The 26,208-nt window shown below is 39.3% G+C and overlaps 1 protein-coding gene across 10 annotated transcripts in view; it reads right to left on the reverse strand.

Annotated features, from left to right (window-relative positions):
• PPP2R2B (protein phosphatase 2 regulatory subunit Bbeta) overlaps positions 1 to 26,208 on the reverse strand; it is a 469,020-nt gene that overhangs the window by 232,823 nt on the left and 209,989 nt on the right. For 4 of the 10 annotated variants that reach the window (XM_043590365.1, XM_043590390.1, XM_043590381.1 and 1 more), the window contains one exon: positions 20,378 to 20,462. The exons of 5 other annotated variants lie outside the window; for them this stretch is intronic. In XM_043590365.1, the coding sequence (XP_043446300.1) occupies positions 20,378 to 20,414 (37 nt within the window). In that variant the 5' untranslated portion in view covers positions 20,415 to 20,462. Of the gene's footprint in view, positions 1 to 20,377; positions 20,463 to 26,208 lie in introns of those variants that run through there. One more of the 10 variants, XM_043590399.1, reaches the window with a different exon arrangement.

Here is a 26,208-nt window from a genome sequence, read left to right on the forward strand (position 1 = left end):
TTTCCACCTTGACTTTGCCTTCAATGTGACAAGGCAGTGTCTAACTTGAGGGCATTCAATGGTTATGAAATCTTGACACTTCACCTACTGTGGGAATGACATGTTTAAACAGTCTCCATTCTCCCAAGCATTTTCATATTAAGCTCTGGTGAATGGAAAGTAATGAGATGGACCACGAAGTGCTCTGTCAGGCAGGTAATGCCTGTCTCTCTCTCTCTCTCTCTCTCTCTCTCTCTCTCTCTCTCTCTCTCTTTCTTCCTACCCACCCCCCCAGTAGCACAGCTGACAACTTCAAACATTTATTAATATCGATCCCCTTGTCTCCTAACAATCAATAGTGAGCGTCCAAAGAATCAAATAATATTCAATGCGCAGAACTGTGTTTATTTTCACATAATACTGCAGGGAAATTAAAGATGACTCATTATATGAATCTGTTTATCTCTTTAAGATTAAGAAATGACTACTACTTCTACACACATCCCAGAGTTTTAGCTAATGTGGCTCTAAAATAACCCTGGGGAAATGCTCTTACTACTTCTCTGGTTACATTAACCTACTGTCTAATGATTTCCTTGGTAAAATATGGTTTTATGATAGCTAGACTTTTTAAAAAGATACCTGCTATAGATGGTAAATTGCTTGTCTTCTAATAATAAAGTAGCTAACATTTATTGAGGGCTCGCAATGAATGCACTAGGTAAGATCTTAGGTGTTTTACATACAAAATCCACTCCATTTTCATACAGCTCTATGGAGGCAAGTTCCATTGTTTTCATTTATGTTTTATACAAATGAAGACATTGGCATTTTGATAGGGTGTGACTTGACTAAGGTTGTAACAAATAAGTGGCAGAAATAGAATTTAGAATTATTCTTTTTTTTTTTTTTAATTTTTAAAAAAAATTTTTTTTTTCAACATTTATTTATTTTTGGGACAGAGAGAGACAGAGCATGAACGGGGGAGGGGCAGAGAGAGAGGGAGACACAGAATCGGAAACAGGCTCCAGGCTCTGAGCCATCAGCCCAGAGCCTGACGCGGGGCTCGAACTCGCGGACCTCGAGATCGTGACCTGGCTGAAGTCGGACGCTTAACCGACTGCGCCACCCAGGCGCCCCAATTTAGAATTATTCTATCTGAATCAAGAGCCAGAGGTCTTAACCACTGCTTTACATGTCTTTGTTGGTAGACTGAATTTTTGTTCTGGTATAGCTATAACCATTTTTGTTTTGGCTTACCTATAAATATTTTACTTGTGTCAACTCACCTAACATTCTTGTTATTCAGGCTTCATCAGCAAGGCACAGACCTCCAACTGGAGCTGCAATACTGTTAACACTTTCCATATGAGAAGTCATAAATCTTTATGATTTTCAGAAAGGTCAAGTGCTTTGGTTTGTGGTCCAAAACTGGGCTTCAGAAATCAAAATAAAAGATAATCTGAACAATTTCTTAAAGATTTACTTGCCCATCTGTAGTTATACTCTAGTAGAAAAGAATTTGATGCCTAATAATCATTCTGTCATCTAATATATATATTTTTAATTTATTGGGAGACAAAATAACATTAAAATATTCTTTTAAGAACATATCAAGAAAGTAAAAATTGTGAAATGTGGCCAAATCAATAATTTCAGAGACCGTTCTGAGTTTCTAGTCCACTACTTCCTGAGGGAGTATGGAGCCCATTTCTGCAGGTGAGTGAGCCTGGGCCCCACCCTCACTCAGGCAAAGTTAGTTCTAAGGAAGATGTTCATCTTTGGTCTGTCACCTGTCCACAATGAACCTGGAGAGGAATGACCAATGCTTCACATCCCTCCTTCCCCTCAAGTTTCTCATGCTTAGAGAAATACATTGTACAAAACCTTAGAACTCAGTGTATTCCAGCCCTTGTAGTCTACAGTTGAACAAAGAGAGGCCCAGAAAGGTGGTTAGCTGGCAGAGATGGGCCAGACTCAGGTCCCAGTGCTGTGCATCTTCTATTACCCCATGCTCCCTCTTAAATGTAGGCCATGTGATACAGATAAGCAGTAAAGGATGCATCATTTGTGAATAAGGCTGACCAAATGTCCTCTCTGCTTAATGTTGTTCACCAAACACTGCCTTATTTAAGGAAAAGAGATGCTGCTAATTCTGCATCAAAGATAGCCTGTATGTTATGCTAGTTATAGCCTAATGATCTAGGTTGGAGTCCCAGCTCCACCAGTCGTAAGCTGTGTGACCTTAGGTAAGTTACAAAACCTTCCTGAGCACAGACAAGAAGGTAATGACCACATCATCAACCTCACTGAGTTGCTTGTGATGTGTATATGCATTAATTCATATTTAATACTCAACTATATGTCTCACATGTAATAAACACTATATTATTTTTATTATCATTGTTTTTTTGCCAAGTCGTGACAGGAAATCCACTGTTAGGTCTACAAGTAATTCTGCTACTACTCTCTCTTCATTCAGTTGTCAACAAACCCAGGGCAGTCAAGACAACACTTGCTAAATCTCAAATGGGTAAAAAAAATTCTAACTCACTCCCCACCCACTTAGTGTATGAGCTTCTGTGGCACCACTAACAATCAATAGTTTGGCTGTGCCCCCTCACAAACTTCTCAAGGCTCTTCACTGAAAAATGTCTCCAACTAACGAGCTAAGAAGGGTCCATTCATAATGATGTGGTACTGATGTACTGCCAAGTATCCTATATAAGGATATTTTGGATGGGGCGCCTGGGTGGCTCAGTCGGTTGAGCGTCCAACTTTGGCTCAGGTCATGATCTCACAGTTTTTGAGTTGGAGCCCTGTGTCAGGCTCTGTGCTCACAACTCAGAGCTTGCTTCAGATTCTGTGTCTCCCCCCCCACCATTGTTCATTCTCTCTCTCTCTCTCTCTCTCTCTCTCTCTCTCTCTCTCTCTCTCAAAAATAAACATTTAAAAAAAGATAACAGTATTGGTATCTATGGAAAAAGTTTTATTTCTTGTCTGGTTTCCTTTGTTTAAGGGTACTGAGTCAGAAAGAGAGACGATGCTGTTCCAAATTCGAGCAAAGTGTACTCCACTCCTATTTTGTAAAGTTGAGCTGACCCTGTTTAGCTCCTTGGGTAATGCTGTTTGCATGTTTTCCTGATATCAATCCTTTAGAGGCTGCTGTTCTCCCTACCTCTGGACCTTTCAAGGAGACAATGCCTTGGAGGTTCTGTGGCTTTGCCTAATGAGTGACAGCCAGATTTCTGTCATTTGCAAAACATAAGCATTTGTGGAACTCTGAGAACTGTTCCTTGTAGAGACAAGTCATTGCCAAAGGTCACAGAGATAGCTGCAGACACAGATGTAGTATTAGGACATATTGATTAGCCTTCTGGTTAGAGCTTTATTATGTAATTGGCACAATACTATCTTGGTGAGGTATGGTGACGTTTTGACAGTTTGGAGCCAGTGAACTTGCCTTATGCATCAAAGACAATGGAACACTACATTCCTCTGAAGTTCACAGGCTCCAGAAAATAGCTCCTGTCTATCTATCTATCCATCCAATAGATATGTATTGAAGACTTGGTGTTAGGTGTTATAACAAGAGCAGCATCATTAATAATGGTAAATAGTATCCTGGAGCTTATAATTTAGGAGCAAAAAGAATCCATATGACAAATGGAGTATGTAAGAATCATATGGGGCCTAACAGAATAAATTAATATGGCCATAACAGGCACAGTGAAATACTAGGACAACACTGTCCAGTAGAAATAAAATGTGAGCCACATATGTAATTTTAAATTTTCTAGTAGCCATATTAAAAGGGAGGGTAAATATCTAGATGAAATTAATATTACCTTTTATTAAATTTGTATTTTATTTAAGTATCTTATATTTTTTAAATAATTTTTTTTGAGAGCAGTTGGGGTGGGGAGCAGGGAGGGTCAGAGACAGAGGGACAGAGGTAATGCTAAGCAGGTTCTGTACTTTCAGCATGGAGCAGGACATGGACTCTTACAAACCTTGAGATTTTGATCTGAGCTGAAATTAAGAGTTGGACGCTTACCTGACTGACCACCCAGGTGCTCCAAAGTTATCTCCTATTTTATTTAACACAATATATCCAAAATATCATTTTACATGTAATCAATATTAAAACATTAACAATAATATGAAAACATTACCAATGAGATCTTTTTACCTTTCTGGTACTAATCCTTGAAGTCTGGTATGTATTTTACACTTATAGGACATCCCAAATGAAATAGTCAAAAACACAGTAGCCACACATATGGTGACCTTACTGGATAGCATACTACTAAGAAATTTAAAAGAGGTAACAACTGCTTTTATAATAGAGGAAAATGGAATCAGAGAATTTGACTTGTGACAGATTTGGGTATCTGAGTTGATTTCCCAAGTATGTTTGCGCCCTAGTCCCATATCCCACCCTGCAGTGAAAGAATGCCTTTCTCAGTATTTTATGAGCCCCTAGTAAAAAGATTCTGTATCTCTAACAGTGAGCTTAGCATACACCCATGCTGGTGTCCATGTCTTTACCAGTTGAATAAATAGATGCAAGAAAAATAAAAATAGCCACCTACCACTTGCCAGACTCCATGTTGCTATTTTGTGTACAATCTCTAACATTTATAATGAAGTTGCAAGAAGCCACTAATTTCTCCATTTTATGAGAGGGAGCTAAAGCACAGAGTTAAATGATTTCCCAAGATCACAGTCTAGAAAGAAGGGAAGTAGAGGGGTACGTGTAGCCAGACCTAACAAGAGGGAGAACATTTAGAGACAGGGAGGTGGCTAGACTAGACTCTAGGGTAAGCCATAGTATAGAGTTTAGGTGGGCATGGGAACAGGGCTCAGGATATGTCAAGTGTCTGCCCTCTGCTCCATCGTGAGACACATGCATACGCACACACACACACATACAGTTAGTTAGATACTAACATATTCATGGCTAAGTAGCTTGTTCAACAAATGCTAAACAATATATCTTCTCTTGGCCCTTTATTCTGCCTCTCCAGGTAAAAGTTTCCTTAAAATAAGAAACAAAACCAAACTACTGGTTTCCAAAGGCAAAGGGCATTTTGGGAAATGGGAACCAGACAAACTCTTTTCAGAAGAGGCTTTAAAGGTTTTGCCCAGTCTTCCCCATGCTACCCTCTTCATTGTTTCTGAAAAATTGGTATCCATCCTCCCTGTGAAAACATCATCTCTCATAACCATCCCTTCCACTCTTGACAGGATAAATGCTTAAAAAAAAAAAACTGTTCCACATACTGACCCCAAGCTTCCCTACCTATAACTTCTCATTAGTTAAGAGCTGGTTCTAACCGTGCCCTACATGAGCCTCTTACTCAGGCAGGCATCACATCCCTTGTCTCTGTGATGAGAAAAGCAAATATGACTTAGGCAGGACTTGAAACAAAGCATATATTCAAACTGAGTCCTACAATGTAGATGCGATTTCTAAAAAATTAAAAATCTTGTATTTGTGTCAGCCAGGAGGATAAATGTAAGGACGAGAGCTTGTCCTTGTAAAACTTAGTATTTTTCTCATTGTTACTATAGCTTAGAAAAAGACTTACTAAATCTGCTGACCATGCTAAATAGTCACCATCTTGGAGAGCCAGGATTCCATTTAAAACAAGTCTACAAACTGGAATTATAAAATAAGAGAGAGTTGTAATTTGCTCGTTTCTTGGCTGTGTTTGGACAGCCGCTAGCCTCCACCCCAGGGTGGGGAGGAGCAGAATACAATGCAAATACAGTGTCACTGTTTCTGCAATTTTATTCACCCTTCTTTCCAAATGTTTGTTTTTGCTTCCTTGGGGTATCATGAAGAGTTGCCAGAAAGTCAAGTTTATCTTTAGCATCATCTCTGGGCAAATAACACAGACAAAGGAAAATAATGTTTGGGGCCAAATGTTGAAAACATGAGTCTTGTGTAGCCTTAGCTGAAAGAGCAAAGAGCTAAAATGAAAAACTAGTAATGTTGGTTCTGTTTTTCTCTACAACAATTTCTATTTAGAGGAGTGGAAAGAGGATGGGCTTCAAGTACCAAAAGCTTTCAGTTCCAACTCAGACTTGATCAGGTGCTGCCTCATTGAGTACCCTTAGATGAACTTAATTCATTATTTACTTGAATGACTCCTCTGTGCCAAGTACTTTGTCCTCACAGACCTTAAATTAAGTTAGTTACCTCTCTGATTTGTTTTAAATCAAAAAGAAGAACATATATTACTATTTTAGGGCTCTAATAAATAATATGAGATAGCACACATAAAATTACAAAGCCCAGTCCCTAAGCATATAGGAGTCATTGCTTAACAAGTCTTACTTTCTTTTGTCTTCAAAATAATCAAGTAAATTTGTCTTTTGAGTTAACTTGTGATTTAAAAGCACAGCTCTAATACATAACCAAAAATAAACCCAATAGACTGGTCCATAAATGTAGACACTCCCCAAATACCTCAAGTCTTTTTGGGAGGTTCATCAACTAGGATAACCAGATTTCAAATATCAGTCACAGATACTAACTACTTCCAATAGTCCTATTTTGACTTTAACTTGGCTTAATGCAAAAGAATAGTAAAATGCTTTTCTTTTCAGTTACCAGCAAGCATGGTCTATATAGCTCAAAAATCACAGCAATACACAATGCTGAAATGTTAGAACAGCTCTTTCCAAATTATCTACTGATTGCATGTAACATGTGAGACATTGTGATGAGATTATAGTAATAAAAGTACAAATAGATCCCTATCCTGATGGAACTCACTCTCTAGTGGGAGAGATATAATGTCTGCCCTCAGGGAAGCTAGAAGCCTTGACTAGGAGAAGAAACAAGACAAACATGCTTTAAATTCAAGTGACCAATATGCTATTTTATAAGCATTAAATTATAAATCTCTAATATAGGGATTCAGAAGACATGGACAGAGTAAGGCTTTGGGGGGGGTGGCGGGAAAGTGGGATTTGAGCTGAGACTTTTGAAGATTAAGGATAATTATTCAAGGACTTATACTCTCTCTTTGAAGACAGAATGCACCAAAACTTAAAGCAGAATCTACCTACAATAAGGCCTTCTTTTCCTGATTCCATGTTGCCCTCTCTCAACTCCACAATTAGTCACTTCTACAAACTCTATCCAGGTTCTGTCTCATACACAAGGCAACATTAACTATTCCTAAGCAAAAGATAATTGGTCAGGTTTTTTCCAGATTGTAATTTCTAATTCTGAGACTCCCCCATTTCTATCTCCCAAACTTCCCCATAAGCAGGAGATGATCACAACCCAGACAGCTGTCCTGCCTCTCCTGCTAGCCAGAAAGGGAATCAGATCAGTCTAGTAATGAAGAGGTCTGATGTTAGAAAGCTTTTAAAATTCTAAATCCTATTTGAACTGGACAAGCTGCACAGGTGAACACTGTGAGACAGGACTTCAGCCATATTCCCTAGCCATGTCACTCTGAAGCTAGAACAACCATACTCCACTCTTGGCACAGAGTACAACAGTCTCTTCTTAACGTACTTCATGTTAACACCTCAATTATATTCCCCACATTTGTTCACCTCAACTTTCTTCAATCTTGTGAAAAGCTTGATCAGCCATTGAGGGATGAACTTCAGGTGAACCTGTGATTGCTGTGAAATTACATGGCTCAATGTATGCTTATGACTTTCTTGGCAATTTTTCCCTATGGAGAATGTCCTTAGCTTTCATAACATTCTCTAAGGGTTTCATGAATCCTCTCTACCGACACTCCCACCAAGAAGTTTAACAACCTCTATTTTATATCTACCATGGTCAAATTTCTATTTGTATCATTTCCAAATGGCTATACTCCAACCATAAACTCAGAGAAAGAAAAAAAATGACACACTTAGAAAAGAATACTTCAGTGTTTCTTCTGTACTAATAACAACCAAGTGCTAATTGTTAGGTTTGGCTCATAGACTTTCAATCGGTAAATTAGATTAAAATAATTTTTAAAGGCACATTTTCCCCCCATCCTAATGCTCAAAAATTATCCAGGTATCATACTCTGTAAATAATGACCAACTTGGGTCTTAATACAAACATTTTTTATTAGCTGTCTAATGGTACTTAGTAGTCTACTGTGCACTACATTAGGGGAAGTACATTAACTCATTACTTTGGAGCTTGCAATCAAATTGCTTTATCAGTAAGAAAGGTTATAAAACTATCCTACCCTTTCTTCCCCCAGCAGTGATATGCTGTAGGAAATTAGGTTTTAAATAGTCCCAAGGGAAATATATTCCCAATGAGCTCAAATCCTATTTTATACATTCCTAAAAGGCCTTATAACAGCCTGTAAGATCACAGTCATCACTGGTGTTCTCTCATGACAGAGAAAATACAAGTTAGAAAATATAACCTCAAGGGGTTAAGCATCCAGCTTTGGCTCAGGTCATGATCTCATGGTTCATAAGTTCAAGGCCCACATCAGGCTCTGCCACTGACAGTGAAAGCCTGCTAGGGACTCTCTCTCTCTCTCTGCCCCTTCCTCACTCATGCTCTCTCTCTCTTTCTCAAAATAAAAAAAAATAAACTTTAAAGAAAAAGAAAAAATAAGAAGATATAATCTCACCATCCATTTTGGGACAACTAACCATGTGACCCCCTACTTCTTTTGAGAAGTAGCCTCAGCTCATTCTTCTATAATTGGGAGGTAGCTCTGCTTGCTTCATCTATTTTACAGCTATTATGGCCATGACCATGAGGTAATGATTTCAAAATTATACTGAAATTTTCCATATTTCCAGACAAATAAGAGGTCATCTTCTTTCCTGGCCTTCTTGGATATTTGTTCCTTCTCCACACATGCAAACTGTTGGAAGGACCCACCAAGATGTCATTACGGATCTGCAGGCATTTGTTTCAGGAAAAGCCAACCACTTATCTGGAAATCCATCAACTACAGGGAGGACAGAAGACCTATATCCCTGGCCTCACTCTGTGCAACTTAATCTTTGGGGAAAACATTTGCGATGGCAGTCTTAAAATACCCTAGATGCTGGGAAATGTGATTCCATTACAAAGAAGAGCTCAACAAAGCCACCTGGGTTTAGCACCTATTAATCTTCTCATCATTTTGCCTCTATAGATTATATAGGTTCCACAGAATTTTCACATACCTTATTCCATCTTTTTGTCATTAAGAACATTGTGAGGTATATAGAACAAACTTTATTCCTACTTTCACTTGACTGAATGTTTATCTTTCCTTCCTTCACCAATCTTCAACCATACTCATTTTCTTTTGATTCTTTCAACATGCCATGAGCCTCAGGCCTTTTGCACATGCCATTTCCTCCACTGGATCTACTCTTGCCCCAGTATTGTATGTGGCTTAATCCTTTATCTCCCAGTTTATGTCAACTCAACTGAGATTATAGAAAGCCATCCCAACATCTTTCCCACTATCTGTCTGTCATTTGTTTTCATCACAGATAATTTACCATCACTTCATTTACTGCATTTTATTTCATTTTGTAGGTCTCTTCCACAAACCTGTAAGCTCCATGAAGGATAGGCACCATGAGGATGGGAGTGGAGGGGACAGCTCACAATTAAAACACCAGTGGGTAAATCGTAGCCAGGGCTGATAGAATAGGTATCCAACTAACATATACTGGGCAGTTAGTGAAAACATGAGTGAAAGAAACAGGCTTTTGAGTATGTACACTAAAGTTTGTTGGCGTGTGCATGCATGAAAGTAGAAATGTTGACTAACTTGTTTAAAAATATTTCTCCAGCAAGTGTAAAGCCAAAAACATTTTCTAAGAGTTTGGAAGCCTTAGACCTGAGCTGTCCAGTACAGTAGCCACTAGCCATATATGACTATTGCACACTTGAAATGAGGCTAGTATGAATTGTGTGTATTCTAAGTGTAAAATACCCACCAAGTTTTGCAGACAATGTAAGAAAAATATAAATATCTAATGTATATTTTTATCTCCATCACATGTTGAAATAACTTTTCAATAAATTGGATTAAATGTATTATTAAAATTAATTTCACATTTTTTTACTGTAACTACTAGAAAATTAAGTTACACATATGGTTTGTACTATATTTCTATAGGATGATGCTAGTCTAGAGCACTCCAGAATTAATCTGATTGTTACGTGCTTATGGTTTAATTTTTTTTAACTCTCTATGGTGGTATATACTTGGGGTGGAAAATATGTGTAAGTTTCAAAGTCACTGCCTTACATTCATATTATCATCCTACAGTCTTTTTAATCTTAGGCAGATATTAAGAAACTGTACAGGTATTACACACTATAATACATCTGACTCATAGGCAGAAAGATATCTCCACAAAATTGTATAATCAGTATTTGTCCTATTGTTAGCCTTCACATCCTTTAATCCTACTTCCAGAGTCACTACCATAAACTTGGCCACCATGATCTCTCACCTGTACAACTGAATTCACTTCCTAACTGGTCTTCCATCTCCAATGCATTTTCTGTAAATAACAACCAGAGTGATTGTACAAGTCTTATATTGACCCCAGGACAAAGTCCAAATCCTTATTTCAGCCTTCAATTCTAGATATAATGCTGGTCTTGCTTACTTCTCCTCTTCCTCCTCCTTAGGTTCCACATTCCAGCTATTCTGAACTCTTTGAAATTATGGAAAGGTGCCATGCTTCCTTTGGCTTGGGAAACTTTGTTCCTTCTGCTATATCCCACACCCATCACCTTCCTTTTATCTGGTCAGCTCTTATTCTGTTCTCAGTTTAGAGTCAGGGAAAGCCACTGTGTAGGATTCATGGAAAGGGCATCTCCTGGCCTCCAGGAAACTCTCCCTTGCTGCCACTGCCCCCCTCACCACCACCACCACCAACAGAGGGCTTACAACATCATGTGCTAAGCACTATCTCTGATCATCCCATTGAGTCTCCACCATAAACCTGTGAGAAGACGGAAGCTTACGTTAATGTAGCACAGTGTGCCAGGACTTGTTCCAAGCTCTTCACATACATGATCACAGACCCCAGGACAACACTCTGAGTTACAGTATCCTGTTTACTGATGAGGAACTAATGCCCAGATAGGTTTAGTAAATCACCCATCTTGTAGCTGGAGGCTTGAGCTCCTGCAGTTGATCGCACAGCCTATATGGGCTCATGGCAGGTTCTATCACTATTTTAGAGAAGATGAAACAGAAGATCCGAAGAGTTGAGTAACTTGTCCCAAATGGTCAAGCCAGGATTTGAAAGACCGGTTAGAAGCCCCTTTATGTTTCTTCCAATGACCCTATATACCACCCCCCCCCCACTGTGTCTTACAATCGCCTACTCGCTTACTAGACTATAAGCTTCACAGTCTTTAATTTTTAAAAACAGTTTGAGACTAACAGAAAAAGTCAACAGATAGCACAGAGAATTCCCATATACGTCCTGCAGACTTTCTGCTATTATAAACATGTTATAATTAATGAACCACAAGTGTTATTAACTAAACCTCACAGTTTAATTCATATTCCCTCAGTTTTTACCTAATGTCCTTTTTCTGTTTTAAAATCCCATCTAGAACACTACATTACACTTAGCTGTCAGGTTTCCTTTGGCCCTGCTTGTTTGTGGCAGTTTCTCAGACTTCCCTTGCCTTTGGTGTCTTTGACAGTGCTGAAGAACATGGTCAGGTATATTGTAGCAGGTCTCTCTACTGTAATTTGTTTTATGTTTCTCTCATAAATAAAGATCCCAGAGGTAAAGCGCCATTTTCATTACATCACAGCGATGTACTATCAACATGACTTAATGAGTACTCATATGGACCTTCACCATCTAGCTGAAATAGTGTTAGTCAGGTTTCTTTTCTGTAAGTTTACTCTTCCAGACCTCTCTTCCAATCTGTACTCTTTTGATAGCAGTCTCTACATGCCCACTCTTGGGGAAGAGTAGACAGATACACCCATTTGCTATGTTCCTTGAGGATGGGTCATGTATATAATTTATTTGGAGCTCTGCATGGGAGATTTTCCTCTCTGCTTGATTAATTTATTCAATTATTTACTAACATCAGTACGTATTCATGGATATTTATTTTGTACTTTGGTTTATTTTTTTTTAAATTTTTTTTTCAACGTTTATTTATTTTTGGGACAGAGAAAGACAGAGCATGAACGGGGGAGGGGCAGAGAGAGAGGGAGACACAGAATCGGAAACAGGCTCCAGGCTCTGAGCCATCAGCCCAGAGCCCGACGCGGGGCTCGAACTCACGGACCGCGAGATCGTGACCTGGCTGAAGTCGGCCACCCAGGCGCCCCTGTACTTTGGTTTATAATCCAATACTTCTTTTCTTTTTTCTTTCCTTCTTTTTTTTTTTTTTTTGCTAAAATTATTCCACTAGAGACATTGGAAACTTTTTCACTTGGGCTCCTGTGTCCCTTTGACATATTCCCATCAGTGTATTTTTTTTTTTTGAGCACTTCCTTACATTTTGGCACTAAAAAAGGCTCTAGCCTCATCTTGTAGATTTCTTTCCTTAGTCCCAGAATCACACATATCTGGAAGGATTCCTGGTTCCTTTCATTGGACAGTGGTTTTAGAAATCAAGATGTGGGTGCTAGTTGTAACTGTTGCTACTGGGGTGTCATTTTTTTAGGCTTTCTCAAATGACAAAGAAATAAGTATATGTACATAAGCTCATGCATACACACATTTATAAATGTTTCTTTATATAATCAGGTATTTCTCTATAAAGTTCAAGATGAGTTCTGATGTCTCCAACTCCAATTCGTCACCACATGGACCATCTAACCTCCTATTCTTGATCCAGCAATCAGAAATGATTGTAAGCTTTTTAAAGACAGTAGTAGTGCCTTAATTCATTGTGATATCCCAAGTGTAATGCTTGGCACATAGAGTGCACACGTGGACTTGCGGTCCCAATAATTTCAATTCTGGAAGGGAATACAGATAAATTTGCAAACGCTACCCAATAGAGATTTCAAGACTAAAATCACAACGATTTATTAGGGCAACAGTGTAAGAGGGTGCATAACAAAGGTCTGATTTAAGTGTGTTTATTCAACTCTGTGAAGGGAAAATGACAGCAATGCATCTAAGCTACGCAAAAAGGATTCAGGCTTCCTTGAAAGGGATTCAAGTGGCATAAAATGGTTTGTTTCCCCACAGCAATTTACATTTATTAAAATAGCTAATAGGCATAATCATTGTCAAAATAGAGCTTCCACCCTGTGTAATGTCTTAATATATTCTCGAAGTTCCTGACAAACAGGCACAAAGCCACGGCAGATTAGACTCTAAGTGGAGGATCACTCTAATAGCACAGCAGAAAAACCAATCTCACACTTCTGGGAAGGAAAATAAGACCTGAGAACAGCCTTTGAAGGTGAAGGGTAAAGTACAAAGGCGAAGGTGCTACAGTAGTGCATCAGCTAGAAGGGGAATGGGCTCTAATGTGACACTCTGCATTAATGATGCTAATTTATGTCTGGGTAAGTGTGTGTGCATGACAGAGGAAAAGTGAAGAGGTCTCTATTATACCACGGAGAAGCTCATCTCAAATCTCTTGGAAGGGTACGTGCTTTACCCGGGAACTGCCTCACATGGGCATATATTATGTAGATTCTGTGTCAGTTTCATATGAACAAATCACTAGTCTCCTTAAATCTATTCTGGAGCATTTCCAATCTGTTCTTTACACTGCAGCCACAATGATCTTTTTGAAACACAAATGTGGTTGTTGCTCCTCATAGTCCTACATTTAAACATTTTACTGCTTCTCTTTATTCATAGGGTAAAAAATTCATAGGTCCTCTTACTCCTTCAAGACTTTCTGCAAGATACGTCTTCTAATGCCAGTCCTGTGGGAACTCAAGCCACATGGGGCATCATTCACTTGCCTGGACACACACTCTCTCTGTGCTACTGCTATAGGGCCCTTGTCCACGTAGTTCTCTCTACCAGCATCATCCCTCCACAGCCAACTGCTACTGTGGCATTAGGATTTAGTTCTATCACCCCTTCACCAGGGAAGCTTTCCCTGTCTGGGTCCAAAAGCCTTTTACACACTCTCCCAGCACCACAAACTCTTCCTTTACAGTGCCTGTCACAGGTACAACTGTCTAATCATCTTTATTATTCTTGATTAATGTATTTCCCCAGAGGGGCTCTTACTCCATATCCCTGGCACCTACCCCCATGCCTGGCACATACTAAGGGCCCAATAAAGTATGCACTGAATCAACAAATGAAAAGTGACCAGTGCATTCACCCATGCTACTGCTAAGGCTTTCCTGAACATTAAGGCTCCTCTTTAGACTCTGAAGAATATGTCATTTCACAGCAGAAATTTGGTGGGTCACCCTTGTGATGAGTATAGGAAATACACTCTGCTAGGCTTTAGTAGCTTCTACAAAAACAGGAGGTCCTTTTTATCATAAGAGTTATTAACGCAATGAAATGAATGTTTATTAATACATTACATGCATTGTATGGAAGTGGACATTAACGGGATGTGAAAAAACAACCCTGCCCAGAAAAGGTCAGCTATGGCACTTATTATCTACTAATACTAATACTTAAGATTATTTTTATCAAGTAATTTTGATTTATCTCACAATATTCCCAATGCTACCATTGGTTTTCAAACTCTAATCATTGTGTCTGTTTTTCACTCAACAAATATTTACTGAGCATATTTATTACATGCCAGTCACTGTGTTAGACCCAACTGAGCAAGAGACCCAAGGTGCTTGCCCCAAGTGGAAGGAGACAGCCAACACAGATTGATAGTCATTTCAGATTAGTGTGATGCTGATAAGGAAGAAGTCATGTTATATGTGAGTGACATAATTTCCACTGTTTCAGCATGATCTTAAGCAATCCAAAGGCTCATTGGGGTAACCTACATCATTACTGCTCTGTGATATCAAGTAGATCACAGAGTTTTCACCTGACGAGTGATTAGAGGATTCTACGTTTTAACGTCACGGTCTCCCATAGGATTTAAATGTATTCACTCCCTCTATTTAAATAAATGACTAGGGAAAACACAAGGTTTATCTTTTCTGAGGAGTCGCTATACTTCCCCAAAATCTCTACTTCCAGTTTTGATGTACCCCAAAAGATCAGAGTGTCTTATCCTCTAAGATGTATATCTCAACAGAGCATCTATTTCATGGCAAGAGATTTTTCATTTGGTTTTAGTGATAAGTAATTCAAGAAGTAGTTAGTGGCACAGAAATCTTAAAGACATGGATGGAGAGATAGTAAAGTTGACACAGACTGAATCAAGACTCTCTTCATAAGGATTATAAGCCTTGAGACCTAGGACAGTGTTGGCAGCATAACTGGTCCTAATAACTATGGGTTAAATATTGCTGGATGAAGGATGACACTTTGAGAAAATTAGTTAGTTGAAGCATGGGGCCATAGTGGAGAGGAAAGATAAAAGCTAATATTGAAGTGGTTGGCTTATCAAGAGGAAAAGCCACAGAGAAAGGACCCCAAGAACAGTATCCCTTTCATTTCCTTTTGACCAAGGCCCTGGACTCCTAAGTGGTTGGTCAGGAAGCTGGGAGAATCTCAGAACAGACAAATGGCAGCTCTGAGGAGCCACCGCTCAAGACTAATGCTGTAGCCTATTGTCTTCAATGGAGAAGAACAATCAGCAGATTGACAAATTCTTCTATTTACACTCCTGAACAAATAAACTAATTGCATCTTTGTTTTTAACCTAACAAATCATAGCTTCATTACAGGTCATTAGTGACCATTAATACATAGAACTGTTTGCATTTCACTGGTATATCTGAATTACAGTCTTGCCTCGCACACCAGCTCAATCAAGCTTCCAAAGGGAAACCCCGTTATCAGGCCTCAAGTGGGACTAAAAACAAACTAACAATTAGCCTCTGCAATTGAACTGTGATGCAGAAGAATTCATTATTTTGGTTCACTGTTGAACTAGCCATTCCCTTTGTAGTGCAGACAGGCTCTTTGGGCCCAAAGAGTAAGCAACCACCTCTCTGAACATTTTCAATTATTCTCAATGACAGCTAATGTTGTACTGGCCAGCAACACAACCCTGTTTGTGTGGTACCAGTACAGGCAGTCCTAAATTCATAGCACAGTGGCTGATTAGAGTGCAGGTAAGAGCAAGTAGCACATTGGGGATTGTCAGAAATATCAAGGGACAGGAACAGAATCTATATGGCAAAAAAAGGGGAGGCAGGGTAGAGAATACACACACACACACACACGTATATATATACATATATATATTCGTTTTATCATGAGTTATTAATGCAATGAAATGAAGGTTTATTAATACATTACATGCATTGTATGGAAGTGGATATATATATATATATATATATATATATATATATGCATATAGTACAACCACTCACACATCAACTAGGTGGTCCAGAATTTTAAAAAGTCCACTTGAGGCTTTGGATTATCCATATGAAAAGCCAAGACACTTGAACTGGATCATTGCCAAGCCTCCACTTCATCTTGTGTTAACCAGTCACGGAGGGGCATGAAGTGATTAACAGAGATGAACGATCTCAGAAACATCTGAGGACTTTCTAACATACCAATTGCTATTTGGGAGCAAATCCATGGTCCATGTTATCTACTGTTTTGTTGCTTCAAAAAATGTCCCCCAGGGAAGGCCATGTTTGGCTATGAATGTGCAAAGGCCATAGAATGAGAGGAGTTGCTAACAAGGCAAGCGATGGCAGCCATACCCTGCCGAAGCCATTTTTATTTTTTATTCTAGGCTCACTACCGAGCATATGACTCATGCTTCAGCTCAACATGTACAAGGACACTCTAGCATCCTATGCAGTTTAAAAAGCTCTTTCAAGTGAGTTATCCAAACCACAATGAGATACCACCTCATTCAGAATGGCTGAAATTAACAACTCAGGCAACCACAGATGTTGCCAAGGATGCGGAGAAAGAGGAATCCTTTTGCACTGCTGGTGGAAATGCAAACTGGTGCAGCCACTCTGGAAAACAGTATGCAGGTTCCTCAAAAAATTAAAAATAGAACTACCCTACGACCCAGCAATTGCACTACTAGGTATTTATCCAAGAGATACAGGTATGCTGTTTCAGAGGAGCACATGCACCCCACTGTTTATAGCAGCAATATCAACAATAGCCAAAGTATGGAAACAGTCCAAATGTCCATCAGCAGATAAATGATAAAGAAGATGTGGTATATATATACAATGCAGTATTAATCGGTGATCAAAAAGAATGAAATCATGACATTTGCAACAACATGGATGAAGCTAGAGTGTATTACGCTAAGCGAAATTAGTCAGAGAAAGACAAATATCATATGTCAAGATGGACTTTTCCCTGAAGTCACCCAACTGCTAAGTAACTCAGGTAGGATGAACCCGTTATCTTCTGGTCACACCACTGGCCCTACATGGAACACTTTTCATTCTTCCTCATATCATCTGACTCCCTCTCCTCAGCCTCCAGGCCTCAGCAGACCATGTCTTTCTTCATGAGCTCTCCACTGAGTCCTTACATCATCTCACAGTCCCTTGTACGTCCCCATCACAGGACGTCTCATACTGCATTGTATTTACTTGTTGTCCTGTGTCTCTACTGGTCTGTGAGTTCCTGAAGGGAAGAGTCCAGGTGTGTGTACTACCCCTCTGTATCCCAATGCAGAGTTCAGCCCCGGGCACCTAAGTGCTAAATAAATACTTAATAAATGAAAGGTTATATGGCAGCCTCCTTTCAAACCACTCTGCTGCTACATACAACAGTATTGTTTCCCAGTGGAGCACCGTTTGGGAAGTCAGATAGTCGTAGATGGCTTTATGCCCTTACACTGCTGTTAAATAACCTTAGCCTCATGATGAAAACTCAAGGCAACCTTAACTGAATTTTAATGGATTCCATTTCTGAAGAAAGTAGCTGAACTTGTGAAAAAAAAAAAAACCCTTGAAGTGATGCTTACATTATGTTAACACCAGCACATTCATTCATTTTATACCTCACACTCAATCACAGAGCTATGAACAAGGCTTAGCCACAATCCCTCAGCATTTGGAAAAGGGCATTGCCTTTGTACTTCGAAAGGATTTTTCAGAAACAGTTGGACTTGATGAGGTGCAGTGAAAAGCAGTCTCTCTCCCAACAAGCTCTTTAAATTTTTTTTTTAGTGTTTATTTATTTTTGAAGGAAAGAGAGACAAAGTGTGAGGTGTTGGGGGTGGGGGCAGAGAGACAGGGAGACACAGAATCCGAAGCAGGCTCCAGGCTCTGAGCTGTCAGCACAGAGACCGACGCAGGGCTCGAACCCACAAACCACAAGATCATGACCTGGGCCGAAGCCGGACACCAAACCAACTGAGCCACCCAGGCACCCCCCCAACAAGCTCTTTAAATTCTGACTATGAACTGTCTCTTTCCCACTTGCTGCTCTTGTGCTTTTGGAAATTTTAAGCTGATATGACACAGGTCAGAAAAACATGACCAAACCACAAATATTTCAATCCCTCCCCTCCCTTCCCTCTTGGAGGAGGCAAGGAGGGCATCAAGGTTGACAGCTCCAGGGAAACCCATTTGAAGTCCGTCTAGTCTTATTTCATTAAAGCAGCAACTGAGGCCAAATCCAATGAAACTCAGACCGCAGGTCAAAACCATATCAGAACATACTGAAAAGGTTACCTGGTTGCTATGTATGTAACCAGGAATGTAAGAAAGGCACATTGAAATTACAAGAGATATAAACTGCTTATTAAAATAGGTCAGACAGAAAAGTGGAGAATCTTTCTCTAGCAAGGAAAGAGTTCAACCCCACCTCCGATCACAAACACCCCAAGGTATTCTATGAAAACAAAGCCAAAGCACATTAAGAACCTGTCCAGAGTCTATATAAGGTAACATGAAGGCCGCATGATTCCCTTGGGACACCAAAGCCTGACCCTTATCTATAAGCCGACGGAGAATATACATAAACGTATATACATATATAAATACACACACACATCTGCTCCTTATTTTTTTTTCTCCCTTTAAGTCTTTTTTTTTTTTTTGACATTTATTTACTGTTGAGAGACAGAGAGTGCAAGCAGCGGAGGGACAGAGGGAGAGGGAGACACAGAATCCAAAGCAGGCTCCAGGCTCTGAGCTGTCAGCACAGAGCCCTATGTGGAGCTCAAACCCACAAATCACAAGGTCATGGTCTGAGCCAAAGTCAGACACTCAACCAAGTGAGCCACACAGGCGCCCCTCCCTTTAAGTCTTTGACCACATTTTTCATTTCATTTTCCTAGAGTAAATGTTTATCTGGAAACTCTTCTTTCCCCATACCATTTCTTAAAGGTATTACTCTTCAATCTGACTCACAGTTGTTATCTATCTCTGTTACAAACTCCACCTCAAGAGAGAATTCTGATGATTCTTTTTTTTCAGTAACAGTTAGAGTTCTTATGTAAGATGTTATTGCCCAGGGCCCTGAAACACAGTCAAATGAGGAGGCTGTAAAGCTCAACATTCTCACCACATAGTTTCAAGAAATGAATAAAACAAAGCTAGCAGAAAAGCCTTCCTGCTACTTCATCCCAATCATGTGGGATGACTCCTACTTATACTAATAGGACCTTCAAGCATTTAATACAGGTAAGAAGTTACTGTTTTTCCCAAATTGTCATGTCTAGATTTCCCTTCTAATTCAAAATTATCATTTAGGGGGAGTGTGGGTGGCTCAGGCAGTTAAGCATCTGACTTCAGCTCAGGTCATGATCTCCTGGTGGGTTCAAGCCCTGTGTCAGGCTCTGTGCTGACAGCCCAGAGCCTGGAGCCTGCTTCGGATTCTGGGTCTCCCTTTCTTTCTTTGTCCCTCCCCTGCTAATTCTCTGCCTCTCTCTCAAAAATAAATAAACATTAAATTTTTTTAAAAAAAATTATCATTTAGTAAGGCCATTCATTCTTCATTCTACACAAACTAAGAAGCTCTTGTATCTTTCTTCACCTACTGACCCAACCATTTTTCTCTGTTAGAGCAGTTAATGTATCTGTCTGGTTCTCTAGCTTGCTCTACATACACTACTAGCATCTTATACAGCAGGGTCCATTCATACAGAGCCACACCTCTTCCCTGGTAATTTTATAACCAGTCATCACTTGTTATTGCTGTGTACGAACAACACATTTCATCAAAACATGTTCTTAGTTCTTAAAACAGTAAGTCCAACAGTGCTTACTATCTATACTTTCTTTTTAATATGTGAAGGAACTGATTTGAGCCCCCAGAACCACTTTTAAGCAAATGGAACTGTTCGACACTTCCATGTTGCTATTTTATTAAGAACAGTAGGTATAAATAGTAATACTAATACCTTTATTTCCATAGGTGCTTTCATCTGGATAGTTCATGCTTCATTATTGTGCCACTATTCTCTGTCTTGGGTTCTCCCTTGGTTCCTGTGACAAACAGGGGGTTCAGATCCAGACTCCAGGAGGTAGTGATGCTTCAATTTTTGGTTATATACAGGTGCATTACACACTCCCCAAGCCCCCACTATAGCCTCTTTGAGGTTACTCCTCGTATGTCAAAATCAAGGCTAATATGGTAACATAGCCACACTATAAAAACTCTCTATGCTTCAGCCTTCTCACCTGGAAGTGGGCTGTCTTTGGGTTTTGCAGACCCGGGGTTCTCAAAGAGTTGCTTTCTTTCAACAAGCAGCAGTGGCTCTAGCTGGGCCACCACTAGAAAGCAAATTTTTTGGCTCTTTCCCAGTATTATTTATTTAGAAACTCTGGGAGGAGCCTAGAAATATGCAATTAACAGACACTTCAGGTGATTCTAATAAACATTCAAGTTGAAAACAGAAGGCAGAAGGCATATAAGGAGTTTTGAGGAGACTGGGGCGGTGTAAAAAAAAGACTGCTCTGGTACACATAACTTTTAAGCAACTGGACGTATTCACCAACAGGAACAGGTTGGTGTCACTGGTTAGAAGAGCCTCCCTTCTCTCCAAGAGAATCTATGAATAAGACAGTACAAGAAGAAGTTCTAAAATAAAGCTACAAGATTTTTAAATAAAACAACAAAATTAAGCCTTAAAAAGAAGCTTCAGAATACCACTAATATAGAAAGAGAAATTTATAATTAACTTATTATCATTACTTTTTTAATATCTCAATGCTATTACCTTTAAAAACCATCCTATTGTTGGTACATAGAGTAGATAATGGGTTTTCATTTCCCAGTGTTTTATTTCATGTTCAGAAAAGAGCAGCAGTTTGGCTTAGACTCTCACAGGGTTCCATATATTATTATATGAGATTATATTTATTATTTAAAAGAGATAAATCACCACCATCCAGATCTGGTACTGGATCAAAGATTAAGGTTAGAGTGTTATTTCCTCCACTGTTTTGTAATGAAAACAACCACCTTGTGACAGTAATGATTCTGTTTTAGGATATAGAGGAATGAACCAATATTAATGTAAATACAACCTAACGTTATTTAGCAGTTACTGCACACTATGCACCTGGAATTATCCTGAGTACATCACATACACTGTCATATTTAATACTCACACCAACCTTGGGAAATTAAGCATTGTTATCTGTATTTTATAGAGGAGGCAACTGTGCTTAGGAAGGATAAACCACGTGCCCAAGGTCACAGAGCTGGCAAGTGATGGAGCCAGAATACAAACCTAGTGGTTTCCAGAGTCAGTGTTCTCCACTGGTTAAGTATAATTTTTAGTATAAGCCTAAACTCTAGGGATTTGGAAAGAGAAAGAATGTATGGTACAGTGCAAATAATACTTATGACCAGTTAGGGCTTCTAGAAATACTCAAGAGAGCCAAACAACCACTTACTCAATGTTTAATCTATGCCAGGTACTGAACTAACTGCTGTACCATTTCACTAATCCTTATAACAACCATAGAAGGTAGTTACTAGTACTGTCCCAATTTTCCATATGGGCAATTATGGTTCAAGGACTTAAGTAATAAGCCCATCTTAATAAAGAATTCATTGTTCACATATTTAAATGGAAATGAAGCAAAAGAAGTACACATAAGCATGGAAAAAATCACTCTGTAAATGGAGCTTCGCTACCCTTATGTTTCCAGGGATAAGAATGGTGTTAGTGATAATTCATCCATTCTTTCTTATCTATTTTCTCACTTGCTCTAAATGGCAGATATTCAAGAGTTATATATTTGGGTGTAGTATGCAGTATTGAAACAAAATCAAGTCTACTGCCTTCTCCACATCTTTAGACACACAAACTCCAGCTCTCTGGGGCTTCCAAGGAAGTTGAGTGGCCTCAACACCCTTCCATTTGGAATAGTAACAATGAATGACCTTAGAAATGAGACATACCCAGGGTGCCTGAGTGACTCAGTTTGTTAAGGGTCCAACTCTTGATTTCAGCTCAGATCATGATGTCACAGTTCATGGGTTCTCCCCCTGCATTGGGCTCTGCACTGATAGTGTGGAGCCGGCATGGGATTTTCTGTCTCCTTCTCTCTCTGCCTTTCCCCCACTCATTCTCTCAAAAAAAAAACTTTAAAAAAAAAGGAAATGAGACAAACCCCACACCCAATGACATACCAAGTTGCTCCCCCAAAGAACCTTGTGCTAAGGATGTAGGTGGCCAACATCGTGCAGAGAGAATCAGCAACAATGAACACTTTTTCCCAAGAATGCAAAATTTCATCCAGTTGGGAGTTCAGTGGAAGTTGATTTAGTGTTGTAACATCATGGGAAAAGCTCTGTTTCAGGGATCAGAATCTCTGCACTTCCATTTTGTCTCCACCACACACCAGGTATGTGATCATGGGCAAGTTAATTCCACTAAATTTCAGTTTTTGTACTGAGGAAATGAGAAATAAACTCACTCTCCAATTTTTCTGTGCAGAGTGAACAAGAGCCGTGAAAATCATTTTGTAGAAATACAAAGCCCCTTCACAGGTGTAAGATGGCATTACTATTTTATGCAACTCTTTCCTTGGCTAAAATTTGGCCACTAACCTATCAACCTGGCTAACCCAAGTTAGCTTACAGACTAAATTAAAAGACAAGAGGAAGAGGGACTGTTTAAACATGATAGTCATCAGCTGTACCAAGGACATCTGTGGAACTGTTTGCTCAGTTGTTGTGATGGTTAAGAGGGATTCGTTTCCATTGGCCTTACTTCCCTATAAGCTTGGCAAATCTCCAGATCAGTGAAGGTCAGCATGAAATAGCCTGAGAAACCTTCCCATGCAAGCAAAAAGATCACCACCAAACCATTATGTCACTACACACAGGACAGAGACACTCTCAGCAACTCAAAGTGTGGCTCAATGTATTTTGCCAAAGATGCCTTTGGGTTCCTATTCCAATTTCAAGGTGCTGACTTAATCTCTTTTGCATGTCTACATAAGAGAGTAGAATTTGGCCTCTATGTCTATTAGTTGAAACAGCAGTGAAAGGGGATAGTGTGAAGGACATTTTTAAGCAAGGAGAAAAAAAAGGAGATTCCATCTGGAGTTACACGTGGAGACATGAATCAAAGATAGTATGCAACACTACTGACTATTTTTATACTCTTAGTGGGAGGATTCAACCTAGAGATGCAAAAGCAAAGAGGTGAAAAGGAAACAATTCCTTTGGTGCTTTTATGTTTATCTTGGACCCTAGTTTCCCCTCAAGGTATCAGAAAGATTAAAATGGCTTTGTGATGTGACACCATCATGCTCCGTTTCCTTTTACAGTTCTTTTCTTAAAATATTTTGTAGGTCAACACAAATGGGTAAAGCCAAAGCAAAGATTAGGAATGTATATTTTCCTTGGATCCATACTTGGGAAGGCATGTTCCTCCTTTCAAGTCACTAATTGTGGGGCTGTGAAGCTGACTGATTGATTGCCTAAACTCCGGCTCTAGAGCAATTTACTTTCAGGACACCAAAAACAGAGGTTATGGAGGTTGCTTAGACCATATCAATGGCTGGGAAGGAAACCGAGGCTTCTCAGACATAAAACATACCATACTTTCCAAAGCCAGCATCATTTCATGGGTGGATGTTAATATTTTCAGGCCTACATTTCTCTGACAAAACATACCTATAATCCATCACTAGCAGCCACACTGCAATATACTACACTTGACCAACTGCTGCCACATGCAGACCTCTCCAGTTGGGTCTGGTCGTCAGAAATCCACTGATTAAGCATTTAAAGACTGCCTTTGGAAAAACATGCCAGGAATTCCTTCAGGATAATTAAAACCAATTTCTGTGTCAATAAACACAGATTGCAAGATCTTTCATGTGCAGAAGGGCTGGCTCTGACCTGCAGGCTCTAGGACATTTTTTCTAAGATGGCTTTTCCATAATTGCAGGAGATTTTCACAGACTCATCCAGAGCCTTTCCTAGCCCCCTTATTAAACGATTGGCTGAGGTCAGAGAGATCATCTTACCTTTACTATTTCAACCTAGACACAGGACCACAAGACCACAGTAGCTCTGAACCTAAGGACCAATTCCATTGCCAAAGGCCTTTCACACAGACCTATAGGTAAGAGAACTTGAATGGAATTCTTATTACAGAATTTGACTGTTACTAGTCTTCACTTATCACTACTCTTCCAGGGTTCACAGTGATTTTCAACTGAAGAATTATTAATTTTACTTCAAAGTAAAAGGAAGAACTCAGGTGGGTATTTATTACACTGATACCCACAATCTTGTTCTTTGCACCCAATAGATACTCTATGAATTGTTTTTCACCATAATGACAGCTTTATTGTTTCTATTGTGTAAACAATGTTTATACATATTGAAACTGTCATACATTAGAAAATATAAATATTAAGAATTAATATTTCATCAGCTTGAGATAACCATTATTAATAATCTACTAGCCATTCTTTCCATGGAATTCTTTATGTACACACACAGAAGTTTATGGAAAAGGAATCATATTATACATGCTCCTCTTATCATGGATGTGGCTACCTTCAATTTTGTAATAGTCCTATTTATGTATTTATGTATTTATTTTTTCTCTCATCCCCTTATAACCCGATGTTAATAAACTTTTATATATTTTTTCACAGTTATATCATCATATACCAACTTGGATAGCATGAATGAGGTTTCATTTGCTCAATCAATACCTGAAGGGCTAAAGAGTAAAATAAAAAAACAAACACATAAACAAACAAATGAATGAAAGAATAGGCTATGCTCTTAATTAGCTGGTATAATTTCCAAGTGGCTGCAATATAGCACATCTTTAAATTCCAGTTGGGGGTAGGAGAATCTGGCTTGAACATGTCTGGATAGAGCTGTAAGTTTAAGCTCCTGAGTAAAGAATATGTACCTGGCTGCTGCCCTAACTACAGAGACATTACCAATCTATTCTCCTACTCAAATCAAGTTCAAAACCATTTACTAAGTGCCTGTGTGCAAAGCACTGCACTGTCCTCTATAGAATAAACTAAGGAAGTAAAGGTGTGAGGAATGTCTTCCAGGAGTTTCTTTCTAGCTGGAGAGAAAATGTGCAGGCCCCCTTCTTTCTGGCGGGCTACCTGAACTTGGATTTTGGTGTCCACATTCATGAAATGGGGATAATACCTACATACCACAGAACTGTTGTTATGATTAAAAAACTCAAGGAATTGAGAAAGAAATTCATAGGAAAATGAAGATTCAAAGGAGGCCATGTAGGTCCCGGTAAAAGGGAAATGGTGCATACAGAAGCAGGGAGCAGGGATGGCCTGGGGGCACTGAGGATGCAGCACAAGCCCGTATGGTTGGTTTGAACATCAGTTAGGAGGCGAGCTGGGAGATGAGGGGACAGGCAGGAAACAGTAAGGTTTACAGCACAGGAGAAAATGGTCAATGGCCCAATCTTCTTAAAGGGCCAAGCACAAGTAGGAAAATAGTGTTTTGCCTTTTCAGCACGTACCAATGTCTAGATCAAGGCCATCCAAATGAGTGATTCAAAAGCAATCTGCTTGTCAAATAACTGGAAAAAGAAAAAACCTAGCCCACATAACGGGCTTAAATCCAAGTTTCTAAGACTTATAGGAAAAATTCTGATCAGAAAATTTCCATCTCAAATTGTGCTGAGGAAGCTTAGGGACTGAGTAAGCATGTTGGCAGCAGAAGCACAGTATGATAATCAGACTGCTTTGGGGTTTTTTTTCACCA

The sequence above is a fragment of the Prionailurus bengalensis genome, chromosome A1 (assembly GCF_016509475.1).
Source record: "Prionailurus bengalensis isolate Pbe53 chromosome A1, Fcat_Pben_1.1_paternal_pri, whole genome shotgun sequence".
Classification (NCBI taxonomy): domain Eukaryota; kingdom Metazoa; phylum Chordata; class Mammalia; order Carnivora; family Felidae; genus Prionailurus; species Prionailurus bengalensis.